Here is an 11,964-nt window from a genome sequence, read left to right on the forward strand (position 1 = left end):
TTCTAAGTTCTTGCCACCCTAGTGCTCCTTTAGGCAGCCCAACAAAGAATAGTGACCGGCTTTATGGAGTACTAGAGTTCCTTCACAAAGTGGCCACTGGTTGCATGCACAAACAACCCCTCCAAGACATGAGTGAGACATTTGGGCGGAGAATAGATGTATAAAGAAGCTAAGTGCTTCATTTTGGGATGAAGAGTAGGAAAGGCACAAGAAGTTATTCATGTATGCTAACTTCTAAGATGGTTTACATATTGCACTAGGTGCCCAAGTGTGAATCGAGCCACCCCTTGGATTGCCCACCTATCTTAAAAAGCTTTACACACTTCATTAGAGAATATGTTCATGTCATGGTTATCTTTTGCATTTTCATGGCCGAGGGGTCAAATGAGCTAGGCAGGCACAACAAATTGTGGGCTAGAGAAATGTGTGTAAAAACAAGCCCAAAAGCAAAGGAGAAAGAAAGCATGAAATGAATGCATGAAAGGAATATATGCATGAAAATTATTGAATGCATACAGGACGAATGCGAACCTCGTGTATGTTCTCTCTCTCTTTCTCTCTCTCTCTCTCTCCCACACACACACACACCCCCTTTCACCACCACCACCATCACAACAACACACACACACACACACACACTCTCTCTCTCTCTCTCTCTCTCTCTCCCCCCCCCCCCCTCCCCCCCAACACACACACACCCTTTCACCACCACCACCACCACCACCACCACAACACACACCCCCTTTCACCACCACCACCACAAGAACAACGAGGTGGATGACACCTGCTCCATCTTCTACTCGTGAAGTGCCTTTGAACACATAAGAGAGAAGTCCCTTACGTCAAACTATTCCTCATCAAGATGATGAATTCTTCGTTGTCGTCGTCGTCTTCATCATCATCCAATTGGGCAGATCTCTTCTACGAAGGCCTGGTTTGCATCTTTGAGAAGGTGGGCTTCGAGGAGCTGTACCAAAGCCTGCCTCTTGTCTGCAAGAACTGGCGACGAGCAACCCTTGACCCTCTCTGTTGGCTCCGTATTGACATCACCAGAAGCTTCCAGAAGAGACTGGTCCAAGAAGCAGCAGCAGCTAATTCCCATTCTTCTTGGTGGCAGCTTGCCTTCGTGAGCAAAGTGGACCACATGATTCAGCTGGCTGTGAATCGAAGCTTCGGGAACCTTCTGGAGCTCCGCACTCGCCATTGCTCCGACTCTGCCATCCTTTACTTAGCCGAACGGTATCAACGCGTCCTCATACTTATATTTAATAAATTCAAGGAAATTATGCGTTTCCATAGATTTTTTATGTCGTAAAAATGTACTTTGCGTTTTTTTTTTTTCAAAAAACTGGCAGTTTATATTAAGAAGTAAGACAGGTTACAACCAACATGTTGACAAATCTACAAGAGACTAGAGTCTATGCACATTACATACAGATCCACAAGCCCTGAGCTTGCCTTTGACTTAGTTGAGAAGATTCTCTAACTGTGACCCAGCTTTTTCCTCTTTTGGTGAGTGTGGCTTTCAAAGGGCATATAGTGCTTTGATGAGCACCACATCCTTGGAGATGACGGCCTCTCTCATCTTCCGCACTTCCTGAATTTGTTGAGTTATCTAATCCACTTGCTTTCCTTTAGCTTTTTCCTGCAGCCGATGAAGCTTGGAGTCCATGTCTTTCAACCTTCTTTGTCTGCATCTTTCACCTACATGAATCAAGTTCTCTTTTGGCCTGAAATTGGTAGTATGCATACTATTAAAAATGGCATCAAGTCTATTTAACCATAAGCACCATAACATTTCCGTTCTCAGGATAGCCCATAGCTCCATGGTGTTCTCAGGATAGCCCATAGCTCCATGGTGCACCGGATGCCTTCTCCAAGAATCAAGCATTTGGCCAATGACTCGAAACATTTCTTAGCAATAGGGCAATGCATGAAGGTGTGCAGGTCATTCTCCACCTCCTTGCATCTGTGGCACTTCCCATCCCCTATGTTCAGTCTGAAGGCTTTAAGCTGGTCCAAATAGCTTTGAGCATGACTAACCAGGCTAGGTACTTTGCGTTTAGTATCTATGGGTTGCTGAGTAATTAATCCGTGTCTTAATGATCAAATTGCCTCGGTGTTTCAAGAGGTTTTCCGTATAATAATTATTAAATTGCCTTGACTAATCATGATTTTTTTTACCAATATATATAGGTATTATTATGCTAAATCTTACGTCTGCATATACTTCATACCCTATTTAACAAGTCACAAATCAGTGTCCATCGCTCAAATTCTTTTAAAAAAATGGGCATCCAATGAGGAATATGCTGATCTTGACTAATCATGAATTTATTGAGGAATTCCATGCCTTAATTATAAAATTGTCTTCTCTCCCCTCCTTTTTAAATTATGTTGCTGCTAATTTATTTTTCCTTTCTTGTTATTCCAATTTTGAAATATGTATGCAGGTGTCCCCAGTTGAAGTGCATTTCCATCACATTCTCTCCAAATGTCACAGACAATTCTATCATCAGGATTGCGGAATCATGCCCTAAATTGGAGCATGTGGATTTAAGTCGATGCCCAAATATCACACCAGTCTCATTGATACAGCTTGGCCTAAACTGCAAGCACCTGACCACTCTAGAAAGGAGCATGATAAACGCACACTCTAGTGCCAAGGAAAAGGCCATGGTTCCTTCAAAAAATTTACATGACTTTCTGTCTTCAAATGCAGATGAGGAGGCACACACAATCTCTGATTTCTTTATGCAAAGATTGAAGGTCCTTGTGTTGAGAAACACAGGGCTCTCTGATGAGGGTTTACAATCCATTGTCCAAGGGTTCCCTAGCCTTGAGTATCTGGATTTATCTGGCTCTTCAAATTTGACAAGGGGGGCTTTGGATCGTGCAGGCAACTCATTGAAAAATCTCAAAGCTTTCTATAGACCGCAGTTGATCCCTGCATCAAATCGTACCTATGGTGGAAGATTTGGGCAATGGCCAATGCCCATCAATGAGTATAGAGGAGCGTGTCACTTTCCCATTCCTTCCATTGGTAGAAGTCTTACCAGCTACACTGACAAGGGTAAATATTTCTAGTTGATTATCTCGCTCACTTATTATCGTGTGATCTTGTTCCTTGATATTTGGATATTGTCTATTCTTTCTTTTATAGACCTTATGTTACACGCTCTTGCAAAGGCTTTTAAGACAATTGCTATTATTGTAAGTGTCTTATTGGAATATTGGGATATTATACCAATGAAGTCATAATCTAATCTATATAAAATTTATATTCTTGATTTGATTGTCTTTTGTGAAAGACCTAGTGTTCATCCTTTCTTAGTGAAAAAGGTTTATTTTGATATGATTATCTTTTGTGAAAGACCTAGTGTCCATCCTTTCTTAGTTCATAAGATTTAGTTTTATATGATAAGTTGCTATTATGTTTGTACATGGAAGGGCTAATTGCTTTTAGATAGATTTAAAAGCTGTTCATAAATATGTGGCAGAGATGTCCCCGAGTTGGCTAATGATTTAGCTTTCTAATGCATGATAAGCAACCCCCCCCTCCCCCCCAAAAAAGGACTATACTTTCGCAAGGAAACATCAACCTAAGGTGCCTACCATAAAATACAAGAGCTTGTAAACCTAGATATTTCATCACACAAGTAGTTAACTCTACAATAATGTGGGCTAACATTACCTTAGAAATAAGACTGGACTTGCACAAACCTCATGACAATTCATGATTTTCTTTTGTCACCCTTCATTTACAGATGCTTGTATGCACATGGTGTTCTTTCTAGTTTAACTAATAACAAATCATTTCCAAAAATATAAGCATGTGAGCCTCTCACTTCACTACCAAATAGGGATGATACAAATTACAAACATCTAGAATCAACCTCTCCCTCTCTCCCTCTCTCTCTCTCTCCCCGTAATAGAAGATATATATTGTTATGGGTGTCAAGTGGTGGGCTAGAGAAATGTTTGTAAAAACGAGTCCAAAAGCAAAGGAGAAAAAAGCTCCAAATGAGAAAGAGAAAGAAAGCTCCAAATGCATGCATGAAAGGACATGCGCATGAAAATTATTGAATGCATAAGACGACGTATGCAAACCTCGTGTTCGGTATTTTCCCTCCACACACACACCCCGGTTGACTAATTCCAAGTACTAACCGCCGCAACACGACAAAGCTACAAGCCACTTGTTAACATACCCGAGCTATCGAAACACCAACCTCAATATCGGTAACAATGCCAGTACCACGGACAAGAAAACGTCCTCATTCGATCGCTACTAACATACATCGTTCAATGCAACGCCGACGTCCCGATAAACCTGTAAGTGCAAGTAATCTCTTCACCCTGTTTCTTTTTGCTGCTTATCTTTGGCTCCTCATAAGTGGACAAAGCGCTCCCTACGAAGGGTGGATCTGGTACAGCTGGGATTGTTTGTAGCTACATTGCCCAACTATCCCAATTGCCAAACTACTCTCAAATCGAAAAGACAATCTCACTACCACTAAACTCAAATCAGCTTCCATATACAGCCAGACTCTTACAAGTTTTCGCCGTGCAGTCAACCTTCGCCACTGGCACTTAGGAAAAATGACGCGAATAGTCCTTCCTACCTTGTGGTCCATCTTGCACCTATCCATGAACTCATGCTTTTCGTCGATCACATCTACAAGCTGAACCGTATCTTATCAAGGCACTATGACACCAGATCCCATTCTTGCATGCAGCATCCATGTCCCATGCCAACACCTTGCATGTTTGCCGTCAATCTTGTTGTCTTGCCTGGTCTCATTTTCTTCATTACATATTGCGTTGGGTACCCAAGTGTGAATCAAAGCTTACCCACCTATCTTGAAAAGCTTTACACACTTCGTCGATTGGAAATTGGAGATGATGTCCATCCATGGGCATCTTTTGCATTTTCATGGCAAAGGGGTCAAATGAGCTAGGCACAACAACTTGTGGGCTAGAGAAATGTGTGTAAAAACAAGCCCAAAAACAAAGGGAAAAGAAAGCTCCAAATGAATGCATAAAAGAACACTAGTACTCACAACCTGCGCGTTGCTGCAGACAAAGGGAAAAGAAAGCTCCAAATGAATGCATAAAAGAACACTAGTACTCACAACCTGCGCGTTGCTGCGGTATGTAAAAGACATTAAGAAGCGGAACGCATGAATGAAAGCGGGAATACAAAGGATCAATCAGAATACAAAGGGTTAATCAAAGGAATTTTTTTCTTTTTTGTGTTTTTTTTGTGTGCCTTGGGTTGTCCATGGTTAACATATGTAATAGATATGCATGAAAATTATTGAATGCATACAAGGACGTATGCAAACCTCGTGTTTGCATACGTCCTCCCGGACACACACACATCCACCGACCCCTTCAGCACCACCACAACAACAACGAGGATGACACCGGTCGACCTTTATCGTCAAATTATTCATCAAGATGATGAATTCTTCATCGTCGTCGTCGTCTTCATCATCATCCAATTGGGCAGATCTCTTCTACGAGGGCCTGGTTTGCATCTTTGAGAAGGTGGGCTTCGAGGAGCTGTACCAAGCCTGCCTCTTGTCTGCAAGAACTGGCGACGAGAAACCCTTGACACTCTCTGTTGGCTCCGTATTGACATCACCAGAAGCTTCCAGAAGAGACTGGAAGAAGCTTCCCATTCTTCGACTAGTCCCCCCCCCCCCCCCCCCCGTTCTTCTTGGTGGCAGCTTGCCTTCGTGAGCAAAGTGGACCACATGATTCAGCTGGCTGTGAATCGAAGTTTCGGGAACCTTCTGGAGCTTCGCACTCGCCATTGCTCCCACGCTGCCATCCTCAACTTAGCCGAACGGGTCCATACTTATATTAAATAAATTCAAGGAAATTATGTTTAATTATGTGTTTCCATATATATTTTTTGGGTCGTAAAAATGTACTTTGCGTTTAGTATCTATAGGTTGCTGAGTAATTAATCCGTGTCTTAATACCTTGGCGTTTCAAGAGATTTTTTGAATAGTCCCGTATAATAATTATTAGATTGCCTTAACTAATCAAGAATTTATTGAGGAATTCCATGCCATTTGCCTTCTGGAATCCTTAAATTATGTTGGTGCTAATGACACTCCACATGCATGCACCTCACACTCACACAGACACACACATATTCAAACCTGCATGCATTCAAACACCCCACATGCATATATATATATATATATGTATGTATATATATATATATATGTATGTATATATATATATATATGTATGTATATATATATATATATGTGTGTATGTATGTATGTATGTATGTACATACATACATATATATCCACCTACGTATGTACATTCCTTTCTTGTTATGCTAATTTGAAATATATATGCAGGTGTCCTCAATTGAAGTGCATTTCCATCACATTCTCTCCAAATGTCATAATTCTATCATTAGGATTGCAGAATCATGTCCTAAATTGGAGCATGTGGATTTAAGTCGATGTCCAAATACCATACAAGTCTCATTGATACAACTTGGCCTAAACTACAAGCAGCTGACCACTCTAGAAAGAAGCATGATAAACGCACACTATAGTGCCAAGGAAAAGGCCATGGTTCCTTCAAATATTTTACACGACTTTCTATCTTCAAATGCTGATGACGAGGCACACACAATATCTGACTTCTTTATGCAGAGATTGAAGTTCCTTGTGTTGAGAAACACAGGACTCCCTGATGAGGGTTTACAATCTATTGTCCAAGGTTTCCCTAGCCTTGAGTATCGAGATTTATCAGCTCTTCAAATTTAACAAGGGGGGCTTTGGATCGTGCAGGCAACTTGTTGAAAAATCTCAAAGCTTTTTACAGACCGTAGTTGATCCCTGCATCAAATCGTCTCTATGGTGGGAGATTTGGGCAGAGGAGCCTGCTACTTTCCCATTCCTTCCATTCCTAGAAGTCTTATCGGCTACACTGATTGTCTAGTTCACTTATTATCACGTGATCTTGCGATGGTTCCTTGATATTTGGATATTGTCTATTGTTTCTTTGATGCACCTTATATTGCACACTCTTTCACAAGCTTTTAAGACAATTGCTATTATTGTAAGTGTCTTATTGGAATACTGGGATATTATCAATCTAATCTATATAAAAATTTGTACTCTTGATTTAATTGTCTTTTGTGAAAGGCCCAGTGTTCATCCATTAGCAGCTCTATGTTTCTAGTTCTAAACATGGTCAGGACGTGGTTTGCAAATTTTGTCTAGTGTGTCCGAGCAGTACTTGAGCAGCCTTAAGAATCCTTTAAATTTAGCCTGCGAATTGTGAGATTTTATGTATATGTAGGTTGTTGTAGAGGAAACTCATAAAAATTTGTACATGCCTCAGGTGTGTGTTGAGACTTCAACAACTCAGGTATGAACAAGGTTTTTTCTTCCTGGGCATTTTTTTAAAAAACCCTCCAAAGCAGACCTCACTAAATTACTATTTATAGTAGCCTTTGTTGGTCAAAATAGGTGAAGGTTTGGCAAAGGGAAACTACCGGATATCCGAAACACTGTTGTCATGCCACATACCAAACTGACTCCATCATCTGCATCCTCAAATTAGTAGGCGTGGACATCTAATGAGATAGTAGCAAGTAAGTTGCAAATCTATCCTGGAGCATATTTCGACATCCTTGTTAAGCATGCTAGACATGTCCATTTGACTCCAAGTTTGATCTATGGCTAGTCTAGTATATGAAGAACAAGTAAGATGCTTTCAGTACACTGGGGGGTTTTTTTGGCGAGCATTTTCAAGCAAGTGCTTTTTGGAAATCGGACGAGCGGATTCCAAGAAGATGCCCCCCTCCCCCAAGACAGAGAGGGCCAAAGTAAGTTGGAGAGAGAAACATGACAATTATTTGACACATCCTACAATTAAGGTTATTGGTTTAAACTGAGAATAAAACTAAGTTTATTCATGTACATCTTCTAATTACAGAAATGCAAAGCCCCCCTCCATAAAGAGGAAGGGGCGAAGCAAGTTAGAGAGAGCAACATGACATAATTACTTCAGCGGGAGTGAACACATAAAGACATGTCAACATCCTCTACATAAGGGTTATTCTGAAAATAAAACCAAGTTAATTCACATACACCTTCCAAATACAGAAATGTGAAAATCATCATCTTTACTGCTATGGGCCTCGCTTGTTCTCCGGGGTGTATGCAAAAAGTAAGCGAACGGTGTTTGTACCCTTTCGTACTTCCTTTAGCAAGACACGCTCAGGCGATTCATCAATAAAACTATAGACTCTCCAAATTGCAATTAAGAAATAACATCATCATTTCCAAGAAGTGGAAAGGATGTGAGACCTTTCCATGCTTGTGCACCATCTATGGTCTTCTGCTTTATGTCCACATTGGTGGCCTTCCTCTGGATACGCGCAGCAACAACTTCAATTCTAACATTTGATGAGGCCATCACAAACAAAAAGAGGGAGGGTTTAGGTTATTTTAGTCTACTAACAAGGCTTGATGGCAATGGTGTATAACAAATTGCTTTGGAGCTTGCCTCTATATTTATAGTAGTGGGAGAGGTGCACTCTTCCTTTTTCAACACTCAAAATAAAAAAACTATATTTGTCTTTTTTAATGTTATTAATAAAGGTATCTTTCCTCAAATTTCGGCACCACAATAAAAAAATGCATCTTCACATCATCTCTGAAGAAATCTACTAAATAGCACAAGAGTGTGTGCATAAGAAGTCAAGTAAGCACTCTATCGATATCATGCTGTGTAGGCTCATCTCAAGAATACTCAAACCATGCTCTATTGCATTTGGTATACAAGCATAATATGCAGGATCCACATCCTCTTGGACCAAGGTGTCAAACCAAGCAAAAACATGTCAAACCAGTCTATGTCATCATCCATCCTGACTCGAAACTGGATTTTCCAAAATATCTACGCCATGCGGGAAACCTAATGCAAGGTTAGAGACATCCAAGGGAATCACCTGGCTCTTCCAGCCTTCGTGCTCCTTCCATGCTCTCTCAACCTTCAACATAACTAGCCCATCATCATGGCTAAACATACCATCTGGATCAACCGAATCTCCCTTGCTCAACATCCGAGCATAAACTACATACCGGTGATTCACCTGTTTATCCATCCAAGGGATCTCAGCATGTGAGGGTTTTTTCGGGCTTTCGCAGCCACACTGCTCATCCTTGTTCTGATGAATCAAAGCATCCTGGAGATCATCCTCCATGCTCTCCGGCATATGTATCTAAGGGTTCTTGATATGTGAGGGCTTTTTCGGGCTCTCTCGGCCACACAGCTCCTCCATTTCTTCTATGCTCTATGGTATATCCATTTGAGGGTCTCAACCTACGAAGGCATTTCTGGGCTCTCTCGGCCACACCGCATAGCTCCTCCGCTGCTTCACCCTCTTCATTATCCATGGGTGCATGCTGCAACCTTTACTGCTCATCCATCCAAACATCCTCAAAGCAAACATACTGCTCATTCATGCGAGCATTCGCAAAGCAAACCTCTTGCTCATTCATTCGAGCATCCACAATGTATGCATCCTGATCTTTCATTTGAGCATGCATCCGGCAACCATGCTGTTCCTCAAGCTTTGTCTTGGGTGTCATGGGGCTGTTCAGCCACCTCTGCTTATCTACATCAGCATCTTCTTCGATCTCACAAAGAGCTTGCTCCTCCTCAACAGGTGTAAGATTGCATACATGCAATTCAGCCCTATCATGCTGCTCCAAGGCAGCCATACCTTTCGGGAAATCTCCCTGCAGGTTGTGTTCATCTTTTGCTCTTCCTTCCGCCATCATGGCACAATGCATTTGTTCCAAGCAATCCCATGCTTGCTTACTGAGCCCTTTATCAGCATTTTCAGAGATCATAGAATTCGGAGAAACTTCCTTCCAGATTAATAGAGTATCTGCCTAGACATTTCCATCCTCCTTCCTCTTCCATGCTTGAGCATCCGAAAAACTGTCATCATTGGCTATTTTCGCGATGAAAGAATCTTTGGTAGCATTTGATGACCATGACTCTATGGAATGCATATCACATAGAGCTTTTCGCTTGGCAAGGATGTAGGCAATATCCTTACCATATCCACCGGAATTCTAAGCAACTATGACTGCATATTCATATTTTGTTCCACTCTTGTGGGGAACCTATTATTCCGCTTCATTGTGTCAGGGCACCACATCTTCCGGATTAATCACCAAGTTAGCGGAATCATGATGAACCATATCATGGGCATCTACCACTGCTGCATGCATCCGGGGCATTTCCGGGTGGGCTACCATTGCCATTTGGGTATCATCAACCAAACTGAAAATATCCCAAGTCGAGCCTTCTGCTCTGCGGATACATCATGTACATATGCAGCCAGAGCTCATCCGGATCATCCAGGGAAATCTGTCATCAACTGTGCATATGATGGAGGTTCTGGAAAAGTTTTCTTCTTTGGATTGTTACGCATAGGATGGGCATGCTCATGTTCATGCTGTTCTTGTGCCATATTGGGACAATGTTCACCCGGTGACACCTAGCCAACAAACCCAATCTGGTTTGATCATGGGGATGTTGGTATATAGGAGGTACAAAGCCGGAATCTGGAAACCTTTCAACCCACGTGTTCATGACCTCTACTTCTCTGCTTGGCGAGAACATGTGCCATACATATGGTTCATCATTGGTATGGGCTGCTTCTGGAATTGATACGGCATCATCCTCATCGGGAAGAGGTACAAGCTGCTCATTCAACTTATGCCATGCACCATCACTAACATGGGGGATATAATCAATGTGCTGCGCCTGCTGATCATCACCATGCTCTGTAAAGACATTCTGGGCAGCCAAAAGCTCCTCATTTGGATGGTGAATTGTAGCCATATCTGCTACATTATCATGGCAACCATAGTCGGTTTCCAGATCAGCATCAGAAGCTTCAGAGTCACTTTCCAGACTGTTGTCCGAACTACTGTTCTCATCCTCAAGGTTTGCAATTGCATGCTTGGACATGAGACAAGAAGTTTCTGGTTGCAATTACCATCCATGCCATATCCTGCAACAAGGAGTATCCTCTTCAAGGGTGTTGGGAAGCATTGGCCACATACATGGTATAAACAATCAATGGTTCGATGGCCATGTTGGCCACACTCTCTGCAGGTCACACATTAACTGGATCGATGCTTCTGACTGCCACAATGCTAACATGCTTTCCGGCCCATCACTGAGGGCTACTCCGCTTTTTGGCACATATCTGGCATGCAGATCTGGTTGGATCCAGTTGTCCAGTCTGGCTTGTAGTGCAGCCAATGCATTTAACCCAGGCCTTTATTCTAGGAAGAAGAGATCTATGGCCACTGTGAGGCCCCTCCTGTAGCGGTGCAGACATTGTTGCTCTGACCTTCGTCCTCGGAGAATGGAATACCTGGATTTGAAAGCGGAATACCCACTGCCGCTTCTCAGTTTCTGACCGCTTTAATTGGGCACCACTTGCCAAAGCTTTCATGCTCCCTTAGGACAATCCCAGTAGAGATTATGGTGTACTCTGGCCAGCCGCACCTCACCAAGCTGGGCTACAACCGTAAAACTGTACCACTCATCTTTGCCTTCTCCTTAGCCATTATACCCAAGCGCACCGGAGTCACCACCTTGTCCAATGATGGGTTGTCTTATGAAGGCTCAAGCCTGATGACTCATTATTGGAGTGACTGTGAGGTCAGTGGGCATCCGGGAAAGTAAGCGGAAGATTTTTTTGCTTTCTAGAAGAGTGATGTGCTTCTAGTTTCAGCACGCAGCTAGCCGATCCACTCTGTGGATTGATTAAGTTGTAGTGTCAGGAAAGTAAGCGCAAGATTTTTCCACTTTCCGGAAGAGTGATATGCTTCCGGTTTCACCAAAAGGAGGTTCTTGATATCATGGTTGCCAAAGTGTTAGCAGTAT

At 42.2% G+C, this 11,964-nt stretch overlaps 1 protein-coding gene across 1 annotated transcript; it reads left to right on the plus strand.

Moving 5' to 3' along the window:
* Positions 1-614: 614 nt before the first annotated feature.
* LOC147642235 (putative F-box/LRR-repeat protein 19) lies at positions 615-3,288 on the plus strand. The gene is made up of 2 exons (XM_086804262.1): positions 615-1,239; positions 2,454-3,288. The coding sequence occupies exons 1-2, from the start codon at positions 863-865 to the stop codon at positions 3,085-3,087; spliced, it is 1,011 nt and encodes a 336-aa protein (XP_086660388.1). The 5' UTR covers positions 615-862; the 3' UTR covers positions 3,088-3,288.
* The last annotated feature ends 8,676 nt before the right edge of the window (positions 3,289-11,964 follow it).

This window comes from Cibotium barometz, chromosome 1 (genome assembly GCF_041138505.1).
Source record: "Cibotium barometz isolate CiBa-2024 chromosome 1, ASM4113850v1, whole genome shotgun sequence".
Classification (NCBI taxonomy): Eukaryota; Viridiplantae; Streptophyta; class Polypodiopsida; order Cyatheales; family Cibotiaceae; genus Cibotium; species Cibotium barometz.